This window comes from Narcine bancroftii, chromosome 6, assembly GCF_036971445.1.
Source record: "Narcine bancroftii isolate sNarBan1 chromosome 6, sNarBan1.hap1, whole genome shotgun sequence".
In the NCBI taxonomy this organism is placed as follows: domain Eukaryota; kingdom Metazoa; phylum Chordata; class Chondrichthyes; order Torpediniformes; family Narcinidae; genus Narcine; species Narcine bancroftii.
Window position 1 is genome coordinate 172662178 of NC_091474.1, and position 17404 is coordinate 172679581.

Consider the following 17404-nt stretch of genomic DNA (forward strand, 5'->3'; position numbering starts at 1 on the left):
ATAGACTTCCAGTCTGATGCTTTGCAGCTACCATCTCACACAATGAAGCAGTCAGACAGGACACTTAGTCATGCACTGCTCCTCTTCAGTATCTGTCACTACTGAATTTGCTTCCAAGACCCTTACAGATTTTATATTCTGGACGGTCAGCCAGATTTAATGCTATTTGAAGTCACCACCTGCAGTTCCCAGCTGGAGATACTTGTCAGCTCTGGAAATAGATGGTTGATCTCATGGGTTTTCTGCATTCTTGAATCAATGGGTGAGGTCTCAGAAGCAACTGTGCCACAGTGGCATGTGAATATTCAAACAGGCTGTGACTGCAATGAGGGAGGAGCTTTGGCTCCTCTTGAATAACATGGGTTTGGCTGCAAAATACTGGGATTCTGTGAGGAAGGATCAACCAGTAATTTGTTTCATTCCCCTCCTTAAAACACAATGCCAAAAGTCTGTCCCAAATTTATGGAATTCTATTTCTGGAAGCATCTCAGTCAAAAACAAACACAAAATTGCTTTAATCCAACTTTCAGTAAAAATTTATGCATTTTGTTCCAGCACATTAGAAAATTTGCACCAAGAACCTAAGGAAAATCATCTTACTTGGATAAAGGAAGTGGCATCATGGGTTTCTCTGGTCGTTTGGGAGGAACAGCAGACTTGAAGGGATGACTCTTCATCGGGAGGTTGGGTTTTTTGGGTGGTACCATTGGGGCAGCGGGTTTAGCTGACTTTTGATCATCTGCACGAACACAAAGAAACAAATGACCTCAATATGATCCTTTACCTCCTGTCAAACTTGTCATCTGATTCAATGAAGCATTAAAGTATATTAAGAAACAAACAGGTGATGCTGGAAATTCTCAGTGAGTGGGACAGGCAGTACCTGTGGAGCGAGGAACAGGTTAATGACTTTTCATCAGAACAGAGATAAAGTTAAAAATTACACATTAAGTAGGAGAAAAGCAAGGGAGGAGAAAACAAAAGAGAATGTTTATGAAAGGGTGAAGATCCACAGCAAACAAGTGGTGGTAGTGCTAATTTAAAATGTTTAAAAAAAAATTTAAATGTAGACTTTTGGCCCACAATCCTGTGCCGCCCTACAATTAATCTACAACTCCCATACACTTTGAAAGGAAAATGGAGCGCCTGGAATAAACCCATGCAGACACAGGGAAAATATACAAACTCCTTTCAGACAATGCTGGGTTCGAACCATCATCGATTGTGCTGCAAGTATTGCGCAAACTGCCCCGCCAAGTCAAATAGGTCAGCTGTGATCAAGAAGCCTTCATAACTGGTGTGTGCCACTCAGTCTAGCAATCCTACACCCCACCAGAGACATGTTTTCTCTCTACCCCTTTTCCAGAGCTTGCATTGACTTCTAACCTCAGTTCCGGTGAAAGCTCATTGACTAAGAATCACTTCTCTAAAAGGGGACCCTGAACTGCTATTTTCAGAGTCCCCTATTTTAATTTTAGATTTCAAGAACAAGGATTTTTTTTTGCTTTTTTGAAAAAAAGACAATGTCTCTCATTTGTTCTTCATTTCTCATTAAATGATTCAAATAGGATCCAGCTGAATAGTTCTTTATTTAAATTGGTGACAACTACAATTTAATGCAGAAACTAATTGAAAGCCATAAAACTTTTTAAAGCTTTAAAGTGCATTCGTGTTCAAAAAGGAATCAAGTGAATTTCCTTCATTGAGGTAGAACATAAATATCTTTAGCAATCTCAGAACTTGGATTGCTTCAAAGTCAATCATATATGACACAGAGAGAACACAGGCGTTAGCCTTTAGTGAATCTGTGCATATATCTCCTGAAATATGGCAGGAGGTCGAAGCAATGGAAAAGGAAGCTTCAATACACTTTGAAGTACACACTACTCATATCAGGTACTACAGAAGGAGGGCAAGGAAAGAAAGAGTACAGAGATTGACAAAACAGCCAGTCATTTACAAAATAAATTAGATGACATCCATGACTGGGCAAATGAGCCACATATTTCTATATCTATGCACAGACATAGAAATATGTTAAAAATGAAGCAGTGTGACTAGTGAAGGATATGAAGGACAACATTTCTTGAAAGAATGGATTTCCCTCCTTTGCACCGGATTACCTCCCAAAATTGTGAATAATTTACAACTTGAATTTAGAGTATTTATGTCAAAACTGACCCAACACCTCTGCCAGAAAACAAGTCAATGATGGACAGAATATGTCCTTATAACAAATGCAAAAGGGGAATAAATGCAATTAGTTTGACTTGACTGGCTACTTCAAAAGTTGTTGTTGCAAGAATTATTTCATTTTGGCTAATATAATCCAAGGTATCATGAGAATAAATGCAATGCAAACAACTCAGAAATCCATCACAAATTGACTTGTTAGTTCTTAATGAAAGATCTTTAGCCTGAGACATTAACACCATTTCCATTTGTGCAGATACAGTCTGATTGGACACAAGAGTTGACATATGCATTCTTGATTTATTTTTCCAATAGTTACAGTACTTTAAAATAAAAACAGAAAATGCTGTAAACACTCAACTGATTAGGTCACATCTGTGAGAATGGTTCAGGTTAAATACCCTTCATCTGCCATGAAACGTTCCTCTTCCAACAGAGGAAATCTGACCTGTTCAGCTCTTGCAGTAGTTTCTGGGTTTTTTTTAATTTTAGACCCAGCAGATAAAGTTTTTTTCTCTCCCAATTTTCACAGAACTTTAATTGTGATACATTTCTTGATAGTTGTTCTGATAGTAAACCTTTAGCAACTAGATGTATTTGAAAGGGAAGGTTCTCGAAGTTCTTTTGTGACACTGAACTATGCTATAACGTTAAAATTCAGGGGCTTAGTCAACTAAAAACCATAATTTATAAACAGAGCACTAGTATGTCTTGCAGCTTGCCTGGAAAGGAAATCTGATGGGATGGGGTGGGTGAGATCCCTCCAAGTTTTTACACCAACCTATCATTGCACTGTGGATTAGTTCTCATAACATACCCAGCTTATCAAGGACACCAGTCCATCATGGACTGATCACCAGTCATCTCATTAGATCCCACTCACAAGGAAGAATGAGTTGCTCGGTCATTACACCTACACTGACTGGCACCTATTGGACTTGCATCAGTGTCCCTGTGAGGTCACCAAGATATCTGTGCCATGACTGCTGCCAATGACTGTTAGATGGCCCAACCTGTTCATGAGCTTAGCACCAAACATCAAACATCATAACAAGAAAAAATTAATTTTAAAATTCTCTATTCCCAAACATCAAGGGCTAAATGATCCACCAGGGCTTGTTCTTCCCTCAAGTCCATCATAATTAGCACGAGTGAGGAAAATAGACATCAATATCTCCATGAAAAAAAAATGGCCAAACCAGTTTGTTGAGGTCAAACGGCTATGAAAAACACAAGCTATTTTTGAACTGTAAACTTCACAGCAACTCAAAGCAGAATCAGTTCCACAGGTATCTGAATAGCAAGGCCCAACAGAAAACGTGAAAAGATGAAAAAAAACTTGAAGTTCCAACAACTTGCCGATCACTGATTTTTCTGACGATACAAAGCCATTTACAGCTCGAATACCCAATGGCTCACCACACGGAGACCCAAGAATGGAGGGGAGCTCATGAAAGGCAGAGACAATCGGCACCTACTGGAGAAGTTGGGTAAAATTCAATAGTATCTTGGTTCATGATGTGAGCACCTTCTCCTCCATTCAACAGAAACTATCTACTCCAGTCAGGCCAACCATCAAAAAAGCAGTACCCACAGAGAACACAAGCCTCTAGAGTAGAAAGTATCTCTACTGAAGTTCTCAAGCCTGGTGGTTTCAAAACTCATCTCTTACAGATGGGAAGAACAAAATATATCATGGAACTCTGATGCCAAAATCAAGGAGAAAATAATTATGATTTCTGTAACAATAGCAGAATCTCCGCCCTGTGCCAGAACAGGGAAAGTCATTGCTCTGGTCCTCTTCAAAAACTTCCTTTCAGTGGCAGAACTGATGTTCTCCAAATATCATTAGCTCTATCTTTATTATTCAGATGACCAATGTTTAGATATCGGGATATCAAAGCACGGTTGGGGTCGGGGGTGGTACAACGTCTTTACAGCACCAGCAATTAGAACCAGGGTTCGAATCCTGTGCTGTCTGTAAGGAGTTTGTACGTTTTCCCCGTGCCTGCGTGGGTTTTCCCCCTGGGTTCCAGTTTCCTCCCACCATTTGAAACCTACCAAGGGTATAGGTTAACTGGGTGTAAGTTGGGTGGCACAGACTCGTGGGATGAAATGGCCTGTTATTATACTGTATGTCTTAAAAAAAAACCTGGAACAAAACTCAGTTTATAGGGTGTGATATGAATTACCCACAGATCACATCAAAGTACTGCAGATATTCCACCCCAACAAAAACAAGTGAAGAAACAAGGATCACCCAATAGTCACAGCATTGAAGTCAATGATTACAGATGGTTAGATCCAATGGGCAGGGCACATTGTTGGCACGCCTGACATCAGACACTTGAAATCACCACTACTCTGAGCTCTATCAATAGCAAGAGATTTCCCGGGGGAAGAGAAGAAACAATTCAAGGATGTCCTCAAAGTGCCTATGTCAGTCTCAAAAACAAAATACTTGGGAAAGCAGTCAGAACTAGAAATCAATTAATCATGAGCACATAGAAACTCATCAGAAACAACACAAGGAATGTACTATTGCCCTCATTATCCACCTGCCAAACACTAATTATTCATTAGCAGAGAGTTTTCAGGTCACACATTGGCTTCATCCGCCACCTAAGAATCTACTTAACTGAAGTGAAACCATTTTTCTTCAATCCTAAGGCACTGCCCAAGAGGAAGAAATAAATTCCTCAGCGACTTGCCTGTGTCTTATTGTGAAAGGCACCATGAGGAATTTATTTCTTCCTCTTGGGAATGAGTCTTTTTGCCAAATAGCGACTATAATTCAGTGTTGAACGAATGAACATGAAACCAGTGCACAAAAGGAAGCAAGTTTGTTTTCTTCGATTCTGACTCTCCGAGATCGGCATCTTCAAAACTCAAGGGAATGGTTCAGACGTACTGGTCTGCAATGTAGAGCTTTGATAAGAAATTCAATTCAGGATTCCGTGATTTAATTCCTGAAATGGTTCCACTAAGAAAGTGAATACAAAGACAGTCAGTAATTAAACTAGACATGAGAATGGATTAAGGCATACCCTGCGAAGAGAGAGGATCGTGTGCATTTTCTACATCACAGAACCACTAAAAAAATATTGAGTTTAGCTGTAATTCTATTCATAATTTATAAATTTATAATTGGTCCCATCAGTCAGAAGTTATTTTTGATGGAATTCATAATAAAGAAAAATAATCACTGTCTGAATTAACTAGCTTGCATAAAAAAACATCAACAGGCAATCCCAATATTACAGCTGTAAAAATTCACCCCCCCAACAGAATTCACAAATGTCTATCCTAAAAGTTGATAATCAGAACATATTCCCTCTCACTACAATTGTGAGGTACAAAGTAAATAAACAAACACAAAATGCTTGTTCAATTTGTTTCTTTACACCTGTGATGACGGAAAATCACGACACAGCCCATTTTTAGCATCCCCTTCCCCCATAAGGTGGGGATCACCTGTGGTTCACAGGTTCTCACATCTCAATATCCAACAAAGTCTAAAACCACTCTAAGTGCAGTTCTTGGGGGGAGGGGGGGGGGAGGGAATTAACAATATCCTTGGTTCAGGTACAAGGCCATCCTGACCGATAATGAGACTGATCACAAAATCCACGTTAGGATGAAAGTGAAAAAATAAAAATAAAATAAAATCAAACTGAATTGCAACCATTAGGGTCATTGGAGAAGCACAAAAGCTGCAGATGCTGGAATCTTGTGTAAACAACGAGCAGTTAGATGGACTCAGCAGGTCAAGTGACATCTATGCGCAGAAATGATTAGTTAGCATTTCAGGTCAGGAAGCTTTATTGCACCACGTTGCTTGGTTACTCAGCGGGCCCTCTTTTCCTGCTCTTATTCTGGATCCACAATTGACACAGATGCTCCTCAAACTACAATGGGGTTACGTTCCAATAAACCCATCGTAAGTGGAAAAATCACAAGTCAAAAAATACAGTACCGCACCCATCGAACCTCATAGCCTAGCCAACCTTAAACGTGCTCAGAGCACTTACTATAGCCTACAGTTGGCACCTGAATGAAGTTTCTGGCTGCCATCAGGAGTGTGTGCTACTCCTACATCCCCTTACGTCTACTTCATCTTGACTATCACCCCTTGTCCTCCCAATCAGATTCCCAGCACCCTCAGGTGATTGGACCAGATGGTGAAAAGAGGATCTATTGCACTTGGACCAATCCTTGTGGACTTCAAAAACAGAAACAGAATCTGAGTGGAGTTAAACAGGAAAGTCTGCAGGTGCTGTAATTGTAGCACAATACACAAAAGTGCTAGAGAAACTCAGCAGGTCACGCAGGCAGTCAAGAGTAAACATGGTATGAGCAAAAAAAGCAGCCAGGCGCCTGAATAAAAAGATGGGGAGAAGAGAGGAGGGTGGATGAAGCAGGGGGATGAGCACAGGCTAACAAGCAAGAGGTGGATATAGGTGGGAAGGAAGAGAAAACATCTGAGAAGTGATAGGGAGAGGTTGTAGCCCTCTGAATTGAGGGAAGAGGGTGGGATCTGAAGCAAATGAGACAGAGGGATAGGGAAGGAGACTCAAGGTGGGGTTTCGCAGAAACTGGAGAACTCAATGTTAATGCTCTTTTCTCTTCAATCCTCCCACCCACAACCATGTGCTTTTTGCTCCTAGCTTGACAAAGGCTTCAGGTCCAAAATGTTGGATGGATAAACTCGGCAACTGGACTTCTGAATCACAGGAACAATCCCTGCAACTAGTTAAACCTGGAATGAAAAGTAAAATAAATGGCAAATGCTGGAAATCAGAAACAAGAGGAAAAATGCTGGATATATTTAGAAGATCACGTTTGTAGAAAGAAAAACCAACTATTTCCCTCTCCTGCATGAGTTAATGAATTGCTGAGTGTTTCGAACATTTTCTGAGATACTAAAAAGCAAAAATGTGTAATATTATCACAGATTTAACAGGAGAAAACATAATATGATACCAAAATGAGAGAGGGTATAGACCACTCAGAAAAAAAACAATAAACACAAGATGAGAGCTGGGAGGTTCAAAAGGGAATTGAACAAATGCTTGAAGATACCAGGAACGAGGGATGGGAAAGTTGTGTTACGCCACAGACCAGCAGCAATAGAAATTCACCAAGACATTGCTATTTATAAAACAATATATTTATTAATAATTACTAATAATAAAACACCTTACTTAAATCTACCCCATCTATGTGTGTGTGCGTGCATGTGGTTCTTGTACCTTTTTCCCATTAGAAGAGAGCATGGCCTAGGTGGTGGGGATCTTTAGGATAGAGGCTGCTTTTTAGGACTCCGCCTCAAGTAGATGCCCTAAATGGAGTGAAGTCTGGTGCCTGTGATATCGGAGGCCGAGTTAACAACCTTCTGGAGTTGTTTCTTGTTCTGAGCGTTGGCACCTCCATACCAGACAGTGATGCAACCAGCCAGAATGCTCTCCATCGTACACACGTAGAATTTTATGAGAGTCTGCGGTGATATACCAAATCTCCTTACACACCTTACAAAGTAAAGCCACTGGCGAGCCTTCTTCATGAATGCCTCAACATGGAGGCTCCAGGACAGATCCTTTGAGATGTTGACACCCAGAAATTTGAAGTTCTTGACCCTCTCCACGACTGAGCCCTTGACAAGAACTGGGTCGTGTTCCCCTGACTTCCTTCTGAAGTCCACAATCATCTCCTTGGTTTTGCTGACGATGAGCATAGGATTGTTGTCATTACACCACTCAACGAACTGATCTGTCTCCCTCCTGTACACCTCCTCATTTCCGTTTGTGATTCTGCCAACAACTGTGGTATCATCAACAGACTTGTTGATGGCATTGGAATTGTGCTTGGCCATACAGTCATGGGTGTATAATGAGTAGAGCAGTGGGCTAAGCACACATCTAAAGCTAAGCTAAACTAAGCATAATCAATGAGGAGAAGTCGTTGTTTCCAATTTGCATTGACTGTGGTCTTCTGATGAACAAGTCAAGAATCCAGTTACTGGGGTGGGTGGGGGGGGGGTGTGGAGGTGATACAGAAGCCTAGAGTTTGTAGCTTCTTGAGCACTGAGGGAATAATGGTATTGAAGTCTGAGCTGTAGTCGAGGAAGAGTAGTTGTATGTATTGTTGGAATCTAGGGGTTAAAACATTATGAAAGAAATGATTAATTAATAAGTTTATATTTACTGCATGGTTCAGGGGAAAAGAGGAATGTGATTAAGTGTCAATCACAGCATGGAGCAAAGTTGGCTGAGCAAAATGCTCCCAAATACAGGGAGAGGAAATGCATAAAACGATTTAGGAGGAATGCTCAAACTGAAGGAGGTGGTAGTAGCACAGGAGACACAGGCCAGACCAGAACAAAGAATGGCCTGCAAGAAACAAAGGGAATGGAAAACCAGTCTAGGAGGAAGATTAAGGCAGGAGGAGGTGTTAAAGAGAACAGCAGAAATTGGCCAGACAGGAACAGAATGACAGATGGTGATTAGAAATATCTGGGGATGAATTAATTTCTGATCAAAACAGCAGGATAGTCTGGCCTGGAGGATTAAGATGGGAGCGCTACACCCCAGATATCTGCAAAACAGGAGATGACTTGTGATAACCCTTATGCAAAAAGATCTAGCAAAGGAAGACAACTTTTGTTCTGTATGATAATGAAATCTAGCAAAGGAAGCCAACTTTTGTTCTGTATGATAAGGTTGATCTATATAAACTGAGCCAACTGGACAATAGGGGTCAGTCTTGGGGAATAGCTCACTGTGCAGGTGACCTATGAACTAACGACTGACCCAGAGCTCTGTTAAGTTTTATTCTTGTGCTGTGTAATAAATTGACTGTTGAACCGAATACCTTCTCCTATCACTTCATTCAAAGAACACGCTGGACTCAGACCACACATAGACTAAATTAAGAGTAAGGTAAAGCCAGAGTCCAACAGTATGAATTGCTGTTGTCGAGGTGATCCAGAGCTGAGTGGAGAGCCCATGATATTGCATTTGCTGTGGAACAATTGTGATGATAGGCAAATTGCAGTGGGTCCAGATCTTTGTTTAGGTACATGTTAATTCTGGCCACTCAAAGCATTTTATTACAGTAGAAATGAGTGCTACTGGGTGCTAGTCATTGAGGCCACTCACACTATTATTCTTGGGGACTGGGATGTTTGATGACTTTTTGATGCAGGTGGGAACCTCTGACTTCAGCCAACTCACTAAATAAAACAGGAACTTGTAATATATGGGAATATGATCTCAGGTAGATCCTGAGATTTGAGAGCTTGAGTGGATGTTTGCATTTCTGAATATATCAATGTCACCCAATGTAACCACTGAAAGTATTAAAAACAATTTTAGCACAACTGGATTTCTCAAGAGGTGTAAAGCTAATCATTTTAAACTTGCTAAAGTAAATGTTGAATAATGTATGCGGTGTAAACCCAAGATTCTAAGATGAAACAATTAACAGCTTACAGCTTGTTATACAAAGTGGTATTGACTGCAAAGGGCTTCACTCAGCTGAAAATTATAAGAACACATTTTGGCTCTGAGCAAGCAGAAGAACATTTTGTTTTATTCACAGTTCACTTATTTCTCCTTGAAGAAACCATGGAGAACACCAGAGATGCAAGGAATAACTGGAAATATCAGCAAGCTGCAAATTATGCCCGATCAAACAGAAAACCAAAGCAGAATTTTAAAAAGCTCTGACGAGAAGGGCTACAGGCAGTCCCTGGGTTTAAAAAGAGTTCTGTTACCTAGGTCTGTCTTTAACTCGAATTTGTATTTAAGTCAGAACATGTACCGTATTTTCACTCCTATAATGCGCGCACATACATAACATGCAGAAAATCATAAAATGTGTAAAAAATTTTCATATAGCATATTCAATATAGCATTCTACATTCAATTTACAAGAGCAATTTGCACTTACTTGGGACATAACAAAGCACATTCATGGTCCCACCGTCTTTCACAGTTAATTTCCTGCAATTAACACCCAATCCATTTCCCCCAAAGGTGTCAATCATCCATTACATTGAGATTATATCCTCCTGCAACATATTAACAAGCCTTGGAGAGGAATCAATTAAAAAGAGTTAAGCAGGATTTTAATTCTGTCATGATTTAAAAAGCCTTTCATTAAAGCCTATCTTGTTAAAATAGTGTGCAATTGAGAATTTTATGGTTTGATTTGATGTAGTGAGGATGATTAAAGTGATACCATAGGACAGAATCATCCTAATGTCTCAGATCAAAGGCACTTGATTATGTTAATCTCCTCCCTCAGGGGACAGGTTTGGGCAATTAAGGTGCTGTGCCCTCGATCAAAATTTCCCATGCTTGCTATAAATTGTGCGCGCTCTTTCAATGCCGCGAGTACCTTCCCACACTCACTAATGCGACTTTCCCATGCCCGCTAGAGATTGTGCGCATTCTTTTAATGCTGCTATTACATTCCTGCACTCACGATAACATTCCCACACTCGCTATAAATTGCCGATGCAATTTTTCCACACCTACTATAAATTGTGCGCATTCTTTCAACATGTAAAAATATTTTCTCGTATAGTGTGCACATGCATATAACATGCGGGGGTGGGGTACCTGGTTTGTTAAAAAAAAAACGCATAAAAAGTGCGTGTTCTATGTGCACAAATATGGTACATTGTTAGGGTGTAGCGCTGCCGGAACCCACTGGAGCACTGCTCCGGCGTGCTCTTTCTCTCTCTCCCCCTCCCTCCCTCCCTCCAAATAGCCTCTCATTCTCCATCTGCCCATCAGACCTAATCACTCCATTTGGAGCTTTTGGGGTGAGTGCCATTCACACCTGCTGTGAAAAGTTGATATCTTGCGATAACACCAATACCAGTGTTTAAGGTAGTGGTTCTCAACCTTTTTCTTTCCACTCACATACCACTTTAAGTATTCCCTATGCCATAGGTGCTCTGTGATTAGTAAGGGATTGCTGAAGGTGGTGTGTGGGTGGAAAGAAAAAGTTTGAAAACCACTGCTTTAATCGTACCTCATTGACTCATTAGGTGCAGTTTCATTTACTCCACATGGGCCAATGACAATTTCTCTCAAGTAAAATATTTCAGTAACAATTGGGTCTAGAGCAGTGATTCTCAACCTTCTCTTCCCATTCACATAAGCAATCCCAAACTAATCACAGAGCACCGATGGCATAGGGATTACTTAAAGTGGTATGTGTGTGAAAAGAAAAAGATTGAGAACCACTGATTTAAAGTATCCAACTAATGCAATAATCTGTGTTTGCTTAAGTCAGTCATTGATTAACTGACAGCACTGATATCTATGTGTTTCTATCTGATCACGTACACAGCCTAAGGAGTTGGTCAGAAATCAGCATCTCCGATATTCCAAATCGACCTCTTGATGGACCTCCTCATGGCCCTAGAAGTGGGTCTGCTGTCTCATTAAGGAACACCATTTCACTCACATGTCCAGGTCAGAAGCATATACATGAATAGAACTCCCCAGATTCAACGTGGGTTTCAGATTCTGGTGTTTGAACAGGAAGGTTTCATGGACAGTGCATTTCGAGACAGGGAGGGAGAGGGTGAGTGGCTCAATAATCAGACGTCTTTAAAGTGCAGTTGGGTACATTTTTTGAAATTCCAGGGGAGTGACAACTTTCTAAAAAGAGGAGTTAAATCCACTGTTGGTCCTCTATGATCAAATTGAGTGCCAGAGCATGTTTGTGTGGCCAATAGACTTCTTCCCTCACCCACATGCTTATAGTTCGGTGTTCTTCACCACTAAACAACTAATTTATAAAATAAGCTTAGAATAGGATAGGCTGCACTGGGTTCCAATTGCTCAGTTCTCTTTTGACTTTAATTACAAAGATTGCTTTGTAAAGGATCGAAGAGATTGAAATGGCTTGTACAAGGGTTTTCAGCCACTTTTGCGCAGAGCACGGGTGATTGGCAAGGTGTTCGCTCAGTCTGTTTTTTTGTATCTCTGATATGGAACATGTCCGATCACATGCACTGAATACAGCAGATTAGATTGGACAAGGGGCCAGAACATTTTTGCATCACATGAAAGGTCTGTTTGTGCCCCTGACTGGAAGCGTGAGGGTCTATTCAGAGACAAGTATTGCACTACTCGAGTTGCAGTGGGAAGTGCCTTAGGTTGTGGTTAAGAGGGTAGAAAAGGAAAACCAAAGCAGAGATTCATGAGGAGATAAGACAGTAAGTGAAGTAAAGGAGACAGTGGTCTTTCTAGGGTAAAATGCGTCATCACTGTTCAATGGCCTGATCTGAACTGAGGTCATGGACTGAGTGGATTTAGGAAGAGATCAAAGGGAAAGGTGAAGTATGATTCGGACCAAAGTTCTATCTTCATTGCCGTACAGGTGTGGCGGGTTTAATAATGCAAGTTAGACGTTTAATTCCTTTTGCCGCCTCCCGCTTGAATCTGCGCTGAGTCATTGCGCTGTGACATGTTGGCAGAGGAGCTGATGCGAATGAGTTAGACGACCACCTCATTTGCCATGGATAAGGGGCTTCTGAGGTCCATGCCAAAGAAACTAACTGCGCCTTGTGGGCAGATGTAATACAGGGGACTTTACGAAAGTAGGTGTTGGGGTGAGAGATGGAGAGAAGGGGTGGTGGCTGGCAGGGGAAAAACACAACTAACAACATTAGTGTAATTATCTCTATATTTCCGTGGAGCTCTGGAATTTATATATTTCTTTCATCTTGGTTTAGTGCTTGACATTGTAAGAAGCTCTATTCAGATATATGTTACACCCAAATTGTGTACCATTTCATTTCATGTCCTGGGCAACTTCCTTGCCCCATTCATGTAATGAGCAGGTATATAAATTGGGTGTGACATATATAGAGAAAGGATATAGGAAATGACAGGCATTTTGTCAGCTCCAGCACCTAAAAAATTAGCACTGCACCCTTGCAAACAGTCCTTATTTAGCATCAGTTAATCAAATGTTTATCTTAGTATATAGCATACACAATATATATTTTACTTTTCTAACCATGTAAAATGCTTAAAAAAAACTTCCAAATGCACTACATCTTAAATAAGTCAAGCTACCGGCAGGAGCAGGGGTGCCAGGCCCCCGGCAGGCGATGCTGTCTCAACCACACTCAAACCAGAAGTTGACGGCATTGTTGGTTCATAAGTACGAGTTGTTAGTAAATCAGTCTTTTTTTAACCCCAGGGACTGCCTATATTTTAAATGTTATCTTAATGATTTGTATTTAAAAAAAACACATTAAGAGGTGGGAGAAAAAGTAGCAAATTAGACTAGATGGATTTTGTTTGGGCAAAATCCTGCATTTTCAACGAATCCTTGGCAAGTTTCTACAGATATGTGGTGGAAAGTGTACTGACTGGCTGCATCATGGTCTGGTAAGAAGACAGCAATACCCTTGAGTGAAAAGCCCTGGAAAAGATAGTGGACATAGCCCAGGACATAACAGGCAAAACCCTTCCTACCATCAAGAACATCTACAGGGAGCACTGCCGTCAAAGAGCAGCAGCATCATCAAGTATCCACACCATCCAGCACACAATCTGTTCTCACTGCTACCATCAAGAAAGAGGTATAGGTGCCACAAGACTCGCACCACCAGGTTCTAGAACAGTTGCTACCCCTCCACCATCAATCAAACAACAACAAACTCAATCAGGGACTCGCTTAAGGATTCTTGCACTTCATTGATTTTTAAAAATTCTCTTTGTATTGCAAAGTTTGTTTATATTCATTTTCTGTTTACAGTTCTTTATTTGTTTACATGTATACATTGGGTACAGTTTTTTTTTGCATTACCAATAAGTGACAATTCTGCTTCGCCCGCAGAAAAAGAATCTCAGGGTTGTGTGACAATAAATCTTAAATCTGAGAGAACACATTCCTCTCTATCTCAAATGTATGAATTTTACCTCTCATTCTAAATACCCCATCTGGTGGAAACTTCCTCTCAGTATTTATCCTGCCAATCACCTTCAAACTTTTACACATTTTAATTGGATTGCATTTCCTCCCACGAAACTTTGAATGGTAATAACCGAACATGCTCAACCTCTTTTCATACGTCAACCCTGATATTGCAGTCACAATCTGTTGGAAGAACTTAGTAGGTCAAGTAGCATCAATGAGAAAAAGAGAACGGTCGCTATTTTGGGTCAGAACCCTTCATCAAGACTGCTGCAGACTACACCCTCTACAATCACTCTAGGAGAAATCTCTTCAGCCAAATGATATAGTGAATCTTTGGAATTTGCCAAAACGTTGTGCAGACCAATCATTCAGATCAGAAGAACAAGGTGATGCATGAAAGTGCCACTGAGGTAAAGATCAGTTGTCATGACACTGAAAGGCAAGCAGGCTTGAGGAGCAGAACTGACCACTCCTGCTCTTATTTCTCAACACAGTACAAAAGGAAATGGAGGCACAGCATTCAAAATACAGATTAGTGGTGAATGAAAGGATTTGATAGACCTCCCATTTGTAATTTATTAAATACTGGCTGTTCTGAGTCGTGAACTATCAATTATAATTATTGTGAAACCACCATTTTAATTTGATGGGACTCATTTAAAAACAAAATGTATACCTTTTAAATACTTTACTACCATACTCAATTGCTGTTGTAAGCATATTTTTCCAAGTATACAATGATGATACAAAAACCCCAAGAAAAATTGTGCTGCACTGAAAATAACCACTTCCTGACCAGACTCAAAGCCGAGTGCATAATCTCGACAGCAACATTGCTTCCTTGCCATCTTGGAAATTACCGTAAGCATTTTGAAACTGCATCCTATTCAGTCTCACAATGATGATCTTCAATGGCCCATTGAAGATTGGCCCATTATAAAATATAGCATGCAGAAAACCTCATTCCTCTTGGTTGCCTACAGCACCCTAGCAGTTGGTTAAACCTACATTTTCCAGCACCTAACATTTTTCAGCCACGCCATCAGTGGAACAAGGTTCACTTTTGTATAATTCATACATTTCCGCACTGGAGAGGAGGAAGGGAATTCATTTATTTGTTTGAAGTATCAATGATCTCATGATCTTAGTGAACAAGTAAATAGAATTTAGTTCATTCAAATCTGCAGTAATCTTTACAACCATTAGAAACTGTTTGAAGCATTGGGAGAGAAGATCATTGGTAAATTAGTGCATGACACCATAATTGGTGGTGTAGTGGACAGTGAGGAAGGATACCCAAGTTTATAACAGAATGTGAAGAGTTGGGATGGTGCATCAAGGAGTGGCAAATAGTGTTTGACACAGACAAGTCAGACTAGACAGGACTTGCCATGGTGAATAAAATTATTCTTGAACCTCCAGGTGCTGGTTTTCAGGCTTTTGTACCTTCTGCCAAAAGTAAAAGGGAAAAGAAGCTGTGAATGTTTCTAGAGAGTGTTTTAGAACAAAGAAACCTAGGGATACTGAGGGATAGTTCCGCAAAAGTAATAACTCAGGTAGATAAGGTGGTGAAGGAAGTATTTGTCACACTTGGGTGGGACACTGAATACAAATTTTAGGACTTCAGGATCCAGCTGTACATGGTGTGCTTGAGACCAAATGGAGCACCTTGTGCAGCCCTGGTGCCCAGCTAGAAGGGCACAGAGGAGATTCATCAGTACAGACAGCACCGTATTCAAAACTGGGTCACTGGCGTTGTAATATTATTGTGCTAACCTCGCAATCCGCATTAATGGTGGTGAAGACTAGTACTAGAGAGTGGAAAAACAAAATTTAAAGAAAGACCTGCTGACATTATTTCACAAGAGATGATAAACTAGCACTCGATGCTGTTGAAAACCAGCTTTCAGACTGTCAATTGCAGTTCACTAGTTATCACATTCAAACTCCGACAGTGGGGTCACAACAAGTGTGGGATCAAATCCTGTTTCAAAGATACAAGTATAAATACCTGTGCTGAAGGCCCAGGATAGCAAGGGGGATAGGTGAGTGTTACATTGTGAAGGAGTCATAGTTTCAGTTGAAGTGCTAAATTTGGTCCCTCAGATGAATGCATATATTAAAAAAATTGGCGGTATTTTAAGAGAGAGCAACTCAATTAAACCCAAGTAAATATTTAACCATCAACTGATGTGGCAAAAATAAAAATCTTTTCATAATTTGTTGTTGTGCATGAACCACCTATCACGTTTCCTGCTTTATAACAGTGCCAGCTCACAAATTATTTCAATGTCTGTCTAGTACCTTGTAAAGCTGCACAGTAATTTGATGACTGGACAAGAAATTCAGAAGCCTGAACGAAAGATATGGAGAGAAGCTGGAATCTTCCAAGGGCAATTAATTAAATCAATTGGCAATAAAAAGATCTTGTATGAAACTAACAATTGTTGTAATGTGGCCATTGCACGACCTTTAAGTGCCACCTTAAATCTATACCTTCAACAGTGCCCTATGTGCGATTCTTGACAAACTGTAATATGGTTGGTTCTTAGTTTCTTTCTGAAAGCAATTCTGCCTGAAAGCATTCAGATTTGAATAGTAAATATAACACTCAATAGCAACAATCTAATTCTTGAATGAAATTAATGCAACAATCTACAGGGGGTTTACAAATATGATCCTTTTATCTACTGTAGTTTGGTTGAATGCAATTTACTCTCAAATTCTTTTTCCAGATTTATTTAATTCTGCATAACAGACAAAGACAAATATGGTAAACTAAAAGAAAAAAGGAGAGCTTTCTGTCAAAATGAGCTTTGACTTCGATGAAACAAAAGTAGATTAAGAAACATTCATACCAAGGTGAACTATGCATAAAAAATATAGAACATGGATCAGTTGCTACAGGCCTTTTTCTATTTGGCAGCACTGTATCAGATTTTATATGTGCACAAATATTTAACCAAGATCAGGGCTTACCTTTCTCCTCAGCCCTTGAAGTAACTGCATCAGTTTTGTCTGGATGAACCTTCTTAAGTTCAATCTTCTTTTCAGCTGGAGGTGGTTCTGGTTTTGAAACTGGAAGAGGCAACATTTCATCAACAATGTGTCTCTGTGCAAATTATTCTACTCTCATTTTAAATTGACTTTCAATAATAACCTGGCAGGAACATTATTAAAACGGTGTGGTCTCTGTGCAATTAGCACCAATTTCCTGTTTATACAATTGACCAATAAGAATACAGGAGCAGGAACTTTT

General features: G+C 40.1%; 1 protein-coding gene across 3 annotated transcripts in view; it reads right to left on the reverse strand.

Moving 5' to 3' along the window:
- cd2ap (CD2-associated protein) overlaps window positions 1-17404 on the reverse strand; it is a 187673-nt gene that overhangs the window by 12008 nt on the left and 158261 nt on the right. For all 3 annotated transcript variants that reach the window (XM_069886760.1, XM_069886759.1, XM_069886761.1), the window contains 2 exons: window positions 17125-17223; window positions 601-739 (listed from right to left, as the gene is read on the reverse strand). In XM_069886760.1, coding sequence (XP_069742861.1) covers window positions 601-739; window positions 17125-17223 — 238 coding nt within the window. The remainder of the gene's footprint in view (window positions 1-600; window positions 740-17124; window positions 17224-17404) is intronic.